This window comes from Mastacembelus armatus, chromosome 21 (genome assembly GCF_900324485.2).
Source record: "Mastacembelus armatus chromosome 21, fMasArm1.2, whole genome shotgun sequence".
In the NCBI taxonomy this organism is placed as follows: domain Eukaryota; kingdom Metazoa; phylum Chordata; class Actinopteri; order Synbranchiformes; family Mastacembelidae; genus Mastacembelus; species Mastacembelus armatus.
Window position 1 is genome coordinate 16,906,136 of NC_046653.1, and position 16,772 is coordinate 16,922,907.

The 16,772-nt window shown below is 40.9% G+C and overlaps 2 protein-coding genes across 3 annotated transcripts in view; one reads left to right on the forward strand and one right to left on the reverse strand.

The window, feature by feature from the left end:
- Positions 1-11,824, reverse strand: part of col4a1 (collagen, type IV, alpha 1) — a 32,046-nt gene extending 20,222 nt beyond the window's left edge. Inside the window, exon 1 of the mRNA XM_026294620.2 lies at positions 11,581-11,824. Within this exon, the coding sequence (XP_026150405.1) occupies positions 11,581-11,652 (72 nt within the window). The 5' untranslated portion in view covers positions 11,653-11,824. The remainder of the gene's footprint in view (positions 1-11,580) is intronic.
- A 63-nt stretch (positions 11,825-11,887) lies between these two features.
- Positions 11,888-16,772, forward strand: part of col4a2 (collagen, type IV, alpha 2) — a 42,946-nt gene continuing 38,061 nt past the window's right edge. For both annotated transcript variants that reach the window (XM_026294618.2, XM_026294619.2), the window contains exons 1-3: positions 11,888-12,100; positions 12,346-12,454; positions 12,546-12,597. In XM_026294618.2, the coding sequence (XP_026150403.1) occupies positions 12,405-12,454; positions 12,546-12,597 (102 nt within the window). In that variant the 5' untranslated portion in view covers positions 11,888-12,100; positions 12,346-12,404. The remainder of the gene's footprint in view (positions 12,101-12,345; positions 12,455-12,545; positions 12,598-16,772) is intronic.

The following is a 16,772-nucleotide window of genomic DNA, read 5'->3' on the forward strand; positions in this document are numbered from 1 at the left end:
AAAGAGTAAGAGCAATAGAAAATGGTACAACATAACAAAACGTAATTAAGTCATGGACAGGTTAGTTACCCCAAATTAATAAGTATCTAACACATTTTAGATTTTTCATGTCAGAATTAATAATCCAATAATGTAATATATGCTCTAGAGCATAACACCAGCAGACAAAATTGAGCGTTTTTGACTTGGGGTATAGACCACCAGTAACACCATAACTGGTGTGCACATCAGACAGAGAAAATAAGGAGCTGAAGATGACGTTACTCTGCCCAAATAGCTTGATCTTTCACAGAGCAAACAGACTGAGCAGAACCCACAGGCTCTACAGTGATGAGTGTCAGTGTCCACTGTGAATATACAGTGGCTGGTGAGTCACTGAGCTGTTGAGAAACAGAAACAGATCCAGCAGACAGCCTCACGTGTCTCTGGACAAGTGTTTATGTCATTCCTAAGTCTGGATGGCAGGCCTGGATGTCTCCAAACTGTGAAAAATCAATATGACGTACAGTGGCAGAGTGTTTACTTTACTGGTTGCTGTGCAAAATAGTACCTTATCAAAACTGTGTGCCCATGACAGTGTGTTTACTGAGGCTACAGTTGGTAGGGAAACACAGGCCTGGAATAACTGCCAGGACTCGTGGTATGGTACACAGAGGCACATTCACAGGCCTTCACAGTGTCGACTGATGTTTCTTAGCACTCCAAGAAACGACGTCAGAGGTGCTGAGAGTTAAAGCAGCTCAAGCCTCACTCCAAAATGCCTCATGTTTAACAAACACTTGCTTGTGACATGTCTGACATCATTACATATATAAGTCCAGCAGTGAGATGAGCCCAGGAGAGAGGAAGTGATGAGTAATGTTTCTTCTTGAGATTATAGCCCTTAACAAGCATGGGATGTTTTGTCAGAAATCCTGACTTTAACACAAACACTTCTAATGTAAACTAGGGGTAAGTGTATAGCACAGTTGCATAACTGGATCCTCATAGGAACCATAGTAGCAGCAGCACCATCATATCTGAGGCCAGTTCAGATGTATTAGAGAAATCTTTACTTGTGCTTCCCACATTACAGCATAGTGTTTTATTACGCTTTATAAGTGAAGCAGTTGAGTGTTTCAAATGATATTTCAAAGGTCATTAATGAACTTTCATCCCTGCTACTTGATTTGCAGCAAACTCAAGTCTTTTCTCCAGTTACTGGTTGATAGTAATCGGTTTTAACACTGCACAGATTTTGAAACCTTATTTATACTATTAAAACTATCAGGGAAAAGAACTAACTTTTCCACAGCCAGTTAGAGTCAAACAGTATTCCTGACCTTATGTTTCTCATTAAATGTTTTATTTCAAACTAAAGGCATCTTGTTTCAAGCTTTCTTTAAGGCAACTGGATTTTACCAGAAGTACACACAGTGAGACTGCTACGGCCTGCAATGTTTCCACCCTAGGGCATGTTAAAGTGTGTGTGTGTGTGTTCATAGTGTAAGTCATTCAGGCATTATTAATCAGACTGTGTGATAGACATGCTTTCTTTTTTTTTTTTCCTTATATTGATTGTAGTTGGCCCAAGGCCCCACCACTGCCATTTTTGTTGGTTTGAATACAGTTGTATTCTTATCTGATTTAATTCTTTTAACAAATTGCATTACTCATACAGCCAATCTCCAAACATGGCAATAAAACAGTCTTTGATCTTGTATGAAACAGTTACAATATGTGCACAAATCCTGTCCTGTTGCATACAAGTTAAACACAGGTTTCATCAGTAGCGTTACATCTGTACAGATTATTACCACATGGGGGCAGACATGATCCCCTGCAATGCTACACATTCACTGTACATGTACAACAATGTACAAGTGTTTCACTGTCCTTTCTTCAATGTTAAGGGAATGTAAAGATCACACAGACATCGGGCCAATGTCATCCACAGACTTTTCTTCAGAAAGACTTCACATTCCCAGCACATTCCTGCCATAACCTCCCACTGCTGCTGAAGTATCCCACAAACCCCTGGGGTGTCCTGGAGGGACTGGAGCATATGAGGAAGCATTTGTCACTTCAAATCCCCTCTTCTGCTTGTTTTACATCTTTACGTTCATATTCAGCATACACATTAACAAGTAATACACCAATAAAAGACCAAAAACTAATATAGTGGCTATGAGACATTATGGGATTCAGTGTTGAAATTATGATGATATGTGTGAATTGGATTATATGAATTACTCTCACTCAAAACACACACAAAAACCGCAAATTACATAAAACACACACCCACCACAGAATGTTTCCCAAGACCATAGCCAGCAGCCATTTAATCATATGAGCTAAACTAACCAAACACTGGTAGTGTGAAAATCTATGAAGCCAGAGAAACTGATTTGACTTGAGGATTCTCTCTCAGTGAAATCCATATCTATGTGGAAGGAAGGCTCCTCTCTGCTGACCCCACTACTGGAAGATAAACCGAGGAGGAAAGCAGATACAGTTACAATGCTAACTCAGTTGTACATTTCTACTTTGTATTCTAGTTTTCTATCTAATCAATATCACTGTATGAACAATGCTAAATGTTACTAAAAGGGGATCCCTCATGATGTTGAACCAACGCAGCTGCTCCCCTCATCCATACAATCATTACCTCCTAACGTCTTGACCATGTGTACCTCAACACCAGTTTCCCCGTGTGAAAAAAGTACACAAGCTAGCCATATTATTGCGTCATTCAGTTTTATGTGTTTATGTGTTTTATGTGTCCTCTGTTTTGGGCGTGTGGATGTTTGGGATGATTTGAGTTGACTGATGTAATTACTCTTGATGACATCCGATGAGATTCTGACTTTGTGTACCACCAGTAAATATTGTGGAACATTGCTAAACTGAGCGTGTCCATGAACTTTCAGATAAACATATGGGGTTTTCTGTGGATTGACTAAGACCCACTGAAATAACAAGAGGAGTTTAGCAATACTTTTTTTTCTTTCTGTGTCTTCAACTGAGTTTTCCATGTTCCTGTGTCCCTTTACAGTGAACCTCAGTTCCTACACAGATAATAAATGTTTCAAGACCATCTAAGCAGTACGGCACCCTCATTATGAGCCATCAAATGGGATCCTGCTCTGTTATGGTCAATTTCCATCAGAGGCATAGCTGTGTAACCCGTGTCACTCCATAAAGACAAGCTCATGTCATTAAACCACAGATCATGGCTTCCAGATGGGGACAATCCTGAAAGTTTTGCTCTAGAACTATCTCTCTTGGCATCAGGGCTCATTAAGCAACACAAAATGAGACACTGCAATACCGGCAATGCAATGCCTAGTGATAAATGTAGCAGAGACAAAATGGGAACAAAATATAAAACAGATACAGACACTAGTCAGACTGTAGTCACCACTACTAGTAGTCATATGAACTGCATGAAATCAGTGTCTCTGCTCTGTTTAATCTTTCTAGCTTTTTATTTGTGACTTTTCTTAAGGGTCAGCAAGATGCTGGTGCCAGTGACGACAACCGGGTTGTTTCCACAGCAGTGCTCAACCACATGCACTCAAACAGGAGAGAAAGATAAACATAACTAAAATAACAGAAAAAAATGAGTGGAGGTAGAAAGGTATTGTAAGTTTGTTCAGTGTGCTGGATTGAACTCTGCTGCTCTGACATTCCTGGCCTTCTCTGGTACTGAGAGGCTGGGATGAGAGACTAAAAGCGGAGGAGGGGAATTTTCTGTCTGACTGCCATACTTGGAAGGCTTTTGGTGCAACTTGCTCTGTAAACAGGCATGAGAATGTGTCTGTGAGAGTGAGCTGCACGTGCACAAACTGGAACGATATGATGCAAAGGAGCATTTTTATTAATGCCAAGTTACTTATCAAGATAAGTCAGACCAGTGTGTTATATTGACTGCTCCTGTGAATTCTTTGAACATATTTCATATCTCTTGTTTTCAGTTGCTGAATATATGAGAGCACCATTTGACATTTGAGTAATTTAGTGGAGAAAGTCAGCATTAAATCAACCCCAAACAGACCATAAAAGGCATTCCACTGAAATTACCATTAAAACAAAGATCAAATTTAGATTTTACTGGATTTGAAAACAAAGGATTCATTTGACATTTGGTGAAATACTGCATGTTTAGTCCTTTCGATCCAAAGAGTTTGATCAATCAAGACAAGAAAACAAATAAGCATATTTCCCCAAAATAACTTCACTGCTCACAGTATATAGATAATCCTTATTAAATTCTGTAATAAAACAGGACTGTTTTTTTTCTGTTTCCTTTATTATTTGCTGAGAACTTGATGTAAAACATGTCCTGCTCTGGCTGCAGGCAGCAGAGTTTCATGTTCACCACACAAATCATTCAGGGCTTCTGTAACCAAAAGCAGACGCATATGTAGAGAGCTGTTGTAACACTCACACATGGGCCTAAAGCATGCCTGCAGAGAAATTCGCATACAGAAACACACACACACACACACTCCCACACACGCAGGCTGGATGTAAACACAAGCATAAAAATGAATACCAGAGGCTGTAAAAATCCTTGAAATCATAAAACTCAGCAAGCTCCATGACATCACATCTGGAAAAATATAAACTTGTAAGAAAATACACAAGAAAATGTGTTTGCCTAAAGATACAAATGCAAACATTCACACACACATACTGTACATACCAGCACACACACAAATCAGTCACCTGCCTGCTCATGAATAACAAAGTGTGACCAGGTTAATGTTACCTGTCATCAAATATAGGACCAGGAGACCAGAACAGATGGGATTTCAAAGCTATGAAACTCAATCTTCTACCAAAAACATAAACTATATCATCCACTTATCAACATCATGCAGGTGTAACTTCAGCAACTCAATACCCAGACCTAACACGAACACAGGCCTGCAGTAAAACACTGTACAGTGCAGTCCTGTTAAGCAAGGAAGCACTATCCACTGAGGAATTCTCACATGCAAAATTAACTCAGCAAATGGGAAAATAGTTTTAGAAAATTTCTCAGGCCCTGCTGGTTGACACAGTTTCGCATGTGTGCTTGTACTGTGTGTATGGAAACATGAAAACTCTGGACTTGACTTCTTCAGCAGATGGAAGGGATTCCAGAAAACTTCTCTCCGCTGATCAGTTACTGCGCATCTTATGAGAATCACGACACTGTTGTATAGGTAAGACTGAAGCCAAAGACCCCCACAAAAAGTCTAATAGGTCACTGAAACAGTTTAGCTGCCCTGACCAACAACAAATGTAATTAATCAATATTCACTTAGCTGCATTTAGGCAAATTCCACAGCCTTGACCTCTCTTAATCAGCTAGTCCCATCTTTACCAGTCACATAATCCTCACAGTCTCATCCTGTTGACCTGTAACCTCTGCTCAGGCTATTAGAAGGGATTTAGAAGTTCAAACAGATCTTTCAGTGTAAGGGTCATCTTGATAACGCAGCTCTTCCTCTGTGTTTAAGTGTTTGCGTGTAAGGATGATGCATGGGGTCAAAATTTTACCTCGTTAACAAATTAAGGCTAATTCCTACTAATCTTTTTGTCTTAGAGGAGTTTTCCAGCTCTAAATGTTGCACAAATACACAGACCAGCCCAAGAACAGCTGATTTGAGGGTAAACCCCACTTTTTATTCCTTAATTGCTGGAGATGATATCGCTCTCTAAAATCTGGCAACATAAATGTGGCTACACTACATGCTATAGTTGTGTTTTCTGGACATTTGGATTTTGTGCAGGGCTCTGTTCACCTGCCCACACATCACTGATCTGGGCTGTACTTGTTCCACAAAGTACAAAAAGCATTTCTGAATCCCACAAATGCCAAATCAAAAGCTCTCTACCACTGCACATCTCTTTTGCTTCCAGTTTTTTCAGGTTTGGATATCTGTGTAAATTGACCATAATCTAGAACAAAGTTTGCACTTTTTCTCTACTAACAAATTTGGTATCGTGGCACTAGGGGAGAGAACTCAACAATTACTTTTTTTGGGCCAGTTCATGTGAATGCAGAGACCTGAGTACTTCATCTCTGCCTGTGGCTCCTCTGTCAATGTGCAGCACTGTGCCACAGGATGTGGAATTTAGGAAGCCATTCTTTCTTGCCTCTTCCTTGCCTTTTATGCGCACAAAGGCAAGAAGGGGTTGGGTCATTCTTGTGTCCAAGAGTGCTCTGGTATCTGGGAATAATGTCAGCACATGACGACAAGAAATGGCCTCTGTGACTTAAGTACCAACCATAGACACCCGACCTGAAATATTCTCACACAGGCCCTTTGTTCTTCCAGTTAAAGTAGCAGGGAAATGTTAATCTCACATTGAGTTTAAAAACGAAATTAGAAACAAACTAAAACCAAGTCTCTCACTCAAAAACACACACACACACACACACACACACACACACACACACACAAATATACACACACACTGAAGCATCTGGGAAGTCAGTCAGGAATTTATAGAGGGTCACAATGCATCCCTCTGGGAGTATGGAAGGAAATGTATACATAGATGAAGTATGTGTGTGCATGCAAACTCTATTTAACATCCTCTTAACGTAAATGTTTTCATTTGTGTGTGCTGAACATATTGGAGGATACATTGGAACATACAAGGGAAAACTCCATTGTAAAATTATCATCACAAACACAGTTTAAATACAGTTGAGTTTTATGTGATAGATAACTGCGGCGGTGCTACAGGAGTATGAATAAGTGGAATAAAGAGAGGAAATTCCAAGGCACAGATAAAGAAAGCCTTTATCCCTGCACTTTACTTCCCAGTGTGCAGCAAACTGATGGATTATGGAGCTCATTAGTCCCATTACCATGCCCTACACTTCTGTTGATTGCTATCTATTAGACAGAGCTGCTTTATATTGTTCTTAGGCCTATCTCCTACATCACTATTACACGACCCCTATTTGAACATATGGAAAGACTGTAAGTGACAGATTTCATTGCCTTTCCCAAACCCTGACAACAGATCTGTTCTCACATCAGCTGAAAACTACCCTACCCTAAGACCCAGCTATGCACTGAAAGATTAGGATATCTTCCCTTTTCTTGATGTGAACAACACAGTGTGATAGGCTTAGCTTACTTCCCGACGCTATCTTATTAAGCCTTTTTCTAGAATACTTCTGTAAAATAACAGCTACATATATGAACAATTCTCACTGTCCAACAAATGAGCTGAACGCAACTGCAGCAACAGCAGCATAACAGAACAGGACATGAATAAAACATCTGTTCTTCCAGGAAAAACATTCAAGCTCTGGGTATTGATACATAAAACACTCCTGGGTCTTCTCAGGTCTATTCAAATCACTCACAATCTGCTACTTGAATTAATCCTCCTCTGTAAATTCAGAGTAATAAGAGTCCAGTACTACCAGGTCTGGTAAACTCCACAGAGAGTCAACAAGAGAAAGTCATATATCTAATGAGACTATCATCGGTATGTTGAATATTCTCCATCAATTGGACAGTTTGGCAGCAGCAGGTGGAAGTGTAGGTCAGGAACCAGACAGAGAGAGATTAAAAGATTTGCTACAGGGTGTTATCTCTAGTTCCAGTTCACATTCCTCCATTTCTGGGGCTCATAACCTCATCAGCTCTGTGTCCCCCTCCTTTAGCAGACTGTCTCCATCACTCTTCACCTCCCACCTCCCTGTCAAACAGATGTATCCATTTCGCCATCTTCATCCAAACCACAAATGGCATTTATGATTCACCAATTTCACAGTAAAATGGCTAAATTGAGCTTTCACCATAACAACACAACCCTCGGAAGTGAACAGTTTCAAGACCCCCAGATCCACTTGACCACTTGGTCTTTAAGTGAAAAGATTACTGTGGGACAAAGGAAGTGTTTTATATTTAAAAAGCAAAAATAGCTGTGACAAATCTGAAGTTAATGCCTTCTCAATTCTAGGACCACAGAGAATTGAAAAGGCATTACCATTCTCAACCACTGTGTAATCCTCTCATCACTTGGCATATACTGGGAACAAGGTAGAAAAACATATACACAGGAGAAAAGTGGGGCATACCTGCCACACTACTTGAGCATCAAGGTCAGACAAGAATTACCTTTGCCACCCAGAGACACCTGTCAAAATATAGAGATACAAGCGCAATCGTAAATCTTCCAAATGTAGGCATTTTTACAACACTGGGCCCAGAGGTCAGGCAGGTTGTGCCTTCCCAGGGTGCATGGCTTGGTTGGTGGCCAGCCACGGGGACAGGGTCAGCTGTTGGGGAGGAGGAGGAGGAGGGTGGTCTGCAGGATCAGGCTACAAGCAGCCTTGTCTGCACTCTGGGCAGCAGGACCAACAGATCAAGACTTGATCCAGATTCTCAGCTTTCAACAGACAATGCACACACATTCCTCAGGCTTTATGGGCAATAGCACTTCTAAGTGCTGCTTCCTCCGTATTTGGGCTGTTCATCCTCTGTCCTGAAACATGGGAGCACAGAGCATCTCTTCTTTTCCACCAGCAACCGCCTTTCCCAAACCCTCCATCCAACATCCCACACAGAAACTTTCACTCCAGGAATCTGCTAATCACCACCTCCTTTTCTACCTCCTCATGTTCCTCTAAGAACTACTGACTCATTCTCCCCAGATTAAATGACCGCCAAAGGAGAAAACTCTACTCTGTTTATATTATACAAACAGTGGGGAAATTCAGTCAGTATCAGATGATGCGATTTTAAAAACTGGGAGCAAGGGTCTACATAGATCTAAATATTAGCTTGTTGGTTCCCCTTTAAATAAAGAGGGTAAAGGGAATGTTATATTTACATTATTTCAAAAGTCAGCCTGATGTGATCTAGGTTCAGGGTCATAATGTTTGTGAGTGAGTGCATGCATTAGTGACTGACCGTGAAGAATTTATACAATACATTCAATCCTGGCCTTAGTTAGGTCCAACTGATTGTGAAAGAGCCCAAACAGGAGGCTCTGATACTCAGTTAACATCAAACTTTTGTTTATGCGGAGTCAAATAAGCAAAAAACACACTGAAACACCTCATGGGCATGAGCCAAACACAAGTGCAAGTCACAGAAGAAAGAAGATCTTAAAAAATAAATACGACTGCATTTCAGCCTCTCGCTGTTCTGGGTGATACCAAAAAGAAAAGCCCCAGTGAAGCTTTGGATGTATAAAAACTCACTGACAGGCTCAAAAACATCCGGTTCTAGACATCCCATGGGTCAGTGGGAAACCCCCCCCTCAGTTTCATTGGTGTCATCTGATCAGTGACAGGATGTTCGGCCAGATATACACCTCCTCAACAATCCTGCTCTCCTCAGTCCAAATGCTCTGTGTCAATCATGCCCTGAGACAATAAAGCCAGATAGAGGTTTCTTGTGCTGCTTAGTTTAACCTGATAGGCTGACTCTCAACATGATACTGGTCTATCCTACGCAGCTCCGTCAGTCAAAGCTCAGCCTGAATGGAGAAATTCAGATGGTTGTGAATATAGTGAATAATGATTGTTTTGTTAATAAAACATCTGGGAAAGGGAAAGACAAAGTCACTCCATTAGGGCAGGATTTATTGAACTTACAATGTAAAGCTTGAAGATGAGCTATATGGAAAGGTTTGTATGGCATAGACAACTGGATTTTTCAACATGTAGGACACTTGTCATTCTTCAACTGCAACTATACTGATTTGTTTCTGTCAAACTGAATATTTTTTACCTGGCACTTGGCATCAAAGCTGAAAATACATATGTACATATATATGTATATACATAACTCTATGAGAAACTCTCCACATGCCAGGCTGATGCCAGGCTCCCATGCGAAGTATTAATTTCCTGTGAAACATCACACATCAGCCTGTTGTAGAATATCTTTGAGTGGTTAATGTCATCTTTATACTCAACACAGTTCAGCACTGTTTTTTTCCCCACTCACCTGGGCTTCTCAATGAGTGTTAGAGATGTTTCTGCTGGAAATTCCATCCATGCTTTAAAATTTGCTTCTGGATTACTCCTCTGAGGAGAACTAGACCAGTGTGGTGCTTGACAACAAAACACCCGTCAAGGATGAATCTCAACAAACATGCGAATACAAAGAATTCTCTCAGTAGTTTATGTTCTCAAGTGAGTTTTTTTGTCCTCCATTGCCATCTTCCATTGAACTCATTCATGGATTATTTCTGTTTTGAATGTGTGGAAACTGGATCCGCAAAGGATAAAGAATACTTGGAAGACCAAGTATTCTTTCGTTTTCAGGGATACCACCTGGTCTGTCTGGGAGACTCCAATGTGTAAAGCATCTACTCTGATAAAGATTTGTTGATTAAAGCTTGGCTTCCCAAATGAATTATTGATTTGGACTTACATGTGCAAAACACCATTTGTGTCACACAGTTTCCAACAAAATCTGAATAAACAGTGACCACTAATGTGCATTAGACTGCACCAATGCCATTTTAAGACTCTGTGTTTCAGGTCAAACACATACAGTCATTATAATGATTTTCAGTTAATGGGACACATATTTTAAATGTAGAGAAAATGACAGCACTCGTATTGCACTGGGACACAGTGTCAACAGATTCTAAGCTGATGAAATAGAAGAAACAACTGGATCAGTTTTCCTGAAACGCAGAACTCTGTTTCACTGATATTACTCCCACTGTTTCTCATTCCTACAGTCTTCTTGACAAAGTTGACTTGAAAGCTACACTTCCTACCCACTTACAATAAATGTGAACATTTTAAAAACTGTCTGCTAATGTTTGGTAAGATTCCTCTAGAATCTGTAAATCTGGATGTCTAAACATGTTTCATATAAATAAATGTCTTTTCCAAACAGGCTGTTTAGCCACTGAAATATCAAAAACAGTTTTTGCTGGAATTTTCTTCCTGATGTAATGGAAATACACAAGTTAACATCATGGATGTCTAAATAACAAACAGCAACGGGGAGACAAGACAATCTGGAAAAGTTATATGGCTGTGTGGACAGTGGATACAGAGCGTAAGAGTAGAAACACTTTATGAAAAGTTTAGTGGATTTTCTAAACATAACTACACACACACACACACACAGACACACACACTTCAGCTACTTTGCCCCACCCTCAACATCCCCTCTTCTTCTTACTTGCTCCTCCTCTCTTTCTGTCTCTTTCTCTCTCTGCTCCCCCCAGCACACGTGAAGGAGGCTGGACTGGGTGTAGACTCAACTGAAAGTGTTTCAGAGCAGCTTGACAGAGCCAGAGATCCAAACACCAAAACAATCACACATAACACCCCCCCCCTAAAAAAAAAAAAAAAAACAAAAAACTGAAACAAACAATGGGCTTGTCCAAGAGAACTGTGGTAAAACAAAGATTTATCTGACATGATACAATTACATATGATACAGTTAATGAACTATAGACTATAGATGTGTGCATCTCTTTTCACACATGTAAATCTAAAAGAATCCACTTGTGCTCACTTTAAAAGTTACATTAACATAATCAGATGCTTTTAAATTATCGGCTATGAACAACTATAGAAAAGTTATTGCTCATCCGTCCACTTACCTCAGCTCTTGTCAGGTCTACACTTGAGTAAAGAACCGCCAGCAGTAACAGGGTGCTGGACGGTAACCGCATCGTGGCGGTGCGCGGTGGAAACTGTGTGCGCAACGGTGCCAAGTGCCCACGAACAACCACCTGTTAGTCGCGTTTTCTCCTCTGCCTTCAGGTAATTCGTGATTTATCAGCGGAGCACAGGCATCACGTTTAGCTGCATCTTTGTCCGAGACAATGTGAGGTTCTGATCAATGCAACTTGGTCTTGTCTATGCTGCACCACTCCCCCCTCCCATAACGACCACCCTCGCCGATGCAAACGGACTCATCCCTGTTTTTACAAACACTTTGACTGCTCTCGGTAAGAAGAGGGACTGCTCGGCACACTTTGGTGATTTGTGAGAATATTTTATGGTATTTTTGGTGCCACAGGTATCTGTAGAGAAACGTTTCAGTCGGGACCCGCGCATCTCTTCCCCAGTGGTACCCGTTTCCTTCATCTGACCACCGCACAGAAGACTGGGCTGACAGTAAGTAATGCATTTTATTAGTGCGATGGCAAATCGATTATATACTATAATAAATACCTATAATTGCAAATGCTCCCTGAGAGCAGTTTCTATATGAAGCAGCAGATGTGAAGTGCTTCTTTCGCCACAAAAAAAGTTCAAATAGGCGCTTGTGCATTTATTTAGACTCCGATCATGCGGATCAGATGCATTAACTCGTGATTAGCCAGTGATTTGCTGACACTTGGGGGTTTGATGTGTCTCAGGTTGGACAGTCATGCTGTATGAGTGAAACTGCGGCGTGGGACTAAAGTTTGCGGTCCATATGAGTGGGACCATGCAAGGACAACACAGCAAAGGAGCGAAGACTCTGAGGTAAATCAAATATTTGCATAATTCACTGCAGAACATCACAGCAGGATGAACTGATCAGTGTCATTAACGCTGTCGCTTTCACGGACTACAGGCTGCTGCTCCTGTGCCTCTCCATCGTCATCCTCGCCTCAGGAGTGCACGCAGTAAGTTTTCTCTCCCATGCGTCTTTGTCGTTGTTGTTTTGTATAAACTTCCACAAACAACCTGCAGCCTTTTAACAACTAAGGTTTACAAATAAACCCCAGAGCGTGTCCAGGCTTTAGTTTGTATCTGTTGGTGCTGCTCGGCGGACACATGGAGCGTGCTGACTGTGGGAGGGTCTAGTTTGAGGAGTTTCTCCAGTGGGAGGGCTCTTGGCAAATAGCAGCAAAACACAAAACTGTTTCTTGTGAAATGACTCATGTTGCAATTTTACTGCTTGAAATGAGAACATTCGCAGTGGTTTGTGTTTGCAGAATGAATAAACACAAATGGCAACAGTATGGTGTGCTTTGCTTAACCCTTGACCTGTCAGTGATTGAGGGCTGAGGTCATGGCCTCTGCAGTGGTGGTGATATGCTAATGAGCTTTAGTGATTAAAAAAAATTGGCCTTGTGCGCTTTTATATCCTATAATGTAACTTTAAACTTCTACTCTAATTTATTTGAAAGATATTTGTAGAACCAAAGATGTGTTTTGGTGTTTCAGTCACTCTGTCAACCATAAATCCCATAGTTTAAACACTTAAGTCATAATGCAGTGGACACTTGTCAATCATCCCTCCATCTGCGTTGTCTCACAATGATAGTGACACTTCAAATAGCACAGTTAGCGGTTGTGTCTGTACCGTACCAATATTGTGGATGGAAAGTGTTGGCTAACTCATAACCAGGAATAAACGTAAATAAAGAAAAAATAGAAATAGATGGTTACTGGTGTAACCATCCTTCCTGTGTATACTGGCTGTGAGGTGTAAGAACTACAAGTCAGGAATATCTAGTGGCCAAATGGTTCAGCACATGCTACACAGGTGAAACATCCTGTGCATCCATGTTGCAGGTCATACCCTCGTCTCTTCCCATGTTTTCCATCTGCTTTTTTCACTTTCTTTAATGTGCAAATAGAAAACATGTCTAAAAACAGAGGATCGGAGCTGATCCAATGCTGTGCACTATGTTACAGGACAAATATCTGTTCACTATCAGTAGTCACTATCATAAAACTTCAGCGTTCCCACTTTGGAAAATACCTTCCTGTTTGGATTAATTTATGTTTTTTTCACATACCTACATGCCCAAGCAACCTTACTTATGTACCTTCTGCATGGTCGACTTTATTTGTCCTTTCATCTATCTGGCTTGTAAACATGGGCGAAAGTGCACATTGTAATGCTGAATTCACGTGCGCACTGTTTCTGCATGTTTGAGACTTTGCAGCACGTGAGCATGTTTTGCTTTCCTGTTTGTTGCAGCTTCCGCAGTATGCTAGATGTTGGGCGGTTACAGCAGATATTCAAGGCTCTCCAATTAAAAGTCATTTTCTTTGGCATGATGAAAAGGCCCAGTTGTCTCTTGGCTTTATCAGATTTGGTCAGAGCTCAACTAAAAGCATATGACACAGCTCAGCTGCTCTGTGTATTGTGCAGCATTGCTCTGAGGTGGTGATACTGGGAGACAGAAAGCTAATTTTAGTTTGGCATTGGCCATGTGCAGGCAAGTTGACTGTCAAATGCACATACAGCTCAGGTTGGTTTAAAAAACAACTAAAAATAAAATAGTTTCAGTAGTTACATACTGAAGGTAACAAAAGCAGTTGAAGAGCAACATACAACCAAAAACCAATCACATCACTTGATGATGTTTCCCATCCATTGCAGAACTCAATCTCAAATGTGTCTAAAGAAAATGTGTTTCTGTTTAATATCGCATCCAAATCTGACCCTTGAGACTGAGTTCTTTGAACCAGACCCCCGCCTCTGTATTGTACAACTGTTTCCCACCATCTGAATCCATGTGATATTGTACGTTTGAAATTCCCCTGCCTATTGAAAAAATGCGAGATTTAACTTTGTTGTATTAATAATTTTCCTATTCTTCTGCTTTTGTGAACAAACAGGACTCACTGTGTCAGGGCACTGAGTTTTGGGAAAGTTGATCCCTGTCACTCATTAGAGCAAAAACATGGTTCGGTACATGGATGAATGTACACCCCCATTTCACACACACAGAAACTGTGCAGACAAATGTCATTTATCAGTGTCCAGTGGTGGAGGAAGGAAGGCTCTTGGGGCGGTAATGTTAACAGGATGTTCCGTATAGGAGAGGCTTTGATTCTCGTGTGTGTGAGAATATATTTCAAGATGTGTTTGAACTTGATGCATTAAGGGGATGATGCTGGCAGAGGAAAAGTCTGTGACTGTGGGGGAGATGGAAGCCTAGCAGCAATGCCTGCTTTACCAATTACCCTCTTCTCAGCTAAAGTGGATGATTGCGAAAAAATATTGTTTTTGCATGTGTGGTTTTGGCATTGTATTCCACATGGTCATACTAAAACAAACTGAGTTTGTTTTGAATAACCATAAGAGACCAGGAAAAAGATGCAAATGATGGAAATATAGTTCACATGAGTTATACAGCCCTGCAGTTCACTTGGGAAAGTTAGTGAGTGAGTGAAGCGTGAAGGGGGCACCACATGGAAAGGCGACACGTGACTGACCTCTCAAATGTGACTGTTTTATCATGAAGGAAGGCATGTGTCCAGAGCGAAGGGAAGATGTCTGCCTGTGATAAGGGTGGAAAAATGGCCAGTACATCTCCTGCCAAAATAGTGGCTCTGATATAGAGAATGCCTGGCTTTAACAATCAGGGGAAGAGCGCATTGTGCTGCAGGAAGCATCAGTCTTGGATGAGAAGACCATGTGTGGGGCTTCCCTGTCATTGATGTGTGTGTTTGTGTGTGTTGTGCTGTGGGGAAGAGATTGAACCAGAGGTGGCATGCAATTTTGATGAGGTGTTGCCCACACTTCAGGGATAAACCACCCTGACCTTTCTGCATTTCTGCTGTGTTACGTTGGTCTAGAGGGATGGGCATGTGCGTCTGTGCTCACATGTGCAATGATGTGTGCCTTTTGTTTGCATAAGTATTGTTTCCCCAGGAATAGTGTTTTTTTTTTTTTTTTATAAAATGTGACTTTGCAGGAGAGATTGTTGGTATTGTAACAGTGAAAGGCCTGGTGAATCGGGCTGTTTGCCACCTCTTCATGGAGAAATGCCTCCTTAAACAAGCGTGTGTTGTGTTGTGTGCCTTATTCTTGCACATGCAGAGAGTTTGGGCTGTGTTTTTAGTGTAGTTCAATTTTATGGAAAACATCCTGAGTGCAGAATTGTGTAAAGAAAAAATATGATTATCCAGAGACACTCTCTAAACAGGAAAAGGAAACGGATGGAGTTAAATCTGTCAAAGTTTCTTTACAGCCCCACTAGACCCCACATAGTTTGGCTACTACAGTGCATAAACACATACATTCACAATGTATGTGTTTATGCACTGTATTGTAGAGCCCATGGTTCGACCTTTAAATGCACTGAACACATATTGTTTATATATCATATATTCAATCTGGCACCTGCCAGTGGCTGCTGTGTGGTCTCTATAGCTTGATTCCATTTCTGAACATGGATCTGCCAAAGATCAAGCCATCTCTATAAGAGAGGCCTGAAAGAAATTACATTAACAACATTTATTGAATGTGTGGGGATTCTTTATCTAAGGTTAAAATGTTACATGGTGTACAGAAAGTGCATACCAGTGCATATCTACAGGTCCATGTGTACAGTGCTGTGCTTCTGTCTTCAGTTCAAAGTACACCTTTTAAGATGAAAGTACAATGCATAATTTTCTTTCACCAACAAAATGATGTTGGTGGTGAAACATTAGCCAAGTTTATAGGCCAAGAAAACCTATTTGATATTCAGCGTAAAAAGCTTCTGCAGCATCTCACTGGTTTGTGTACATGTAACTTGCTTTAATAAATTTAAGCAGCTTAAATGAACTTTTATTTGACTTGGAATGAAGTTTGGAAGTAAATTTATTGTGGACATCTCTGGAAAATCCCTATATAATCAGTACATATATGTATATATCCACCCTGTCCTTTGCCATTATTCCATCTCACAGTGATTAATGGAGGGACACAGGTCCCATTAGGCTGTGCTGAAAGAATTCCAAACCCTCAGTCCTCCCAGTGCTCCCAGGCTTAACTTTCCCTCTATAGCTTAGTTCCTAACTTCCTTTTATAGTGTCATTTTGCCCCCGGCCTCTATCTCCCCTGTCTTCTGTC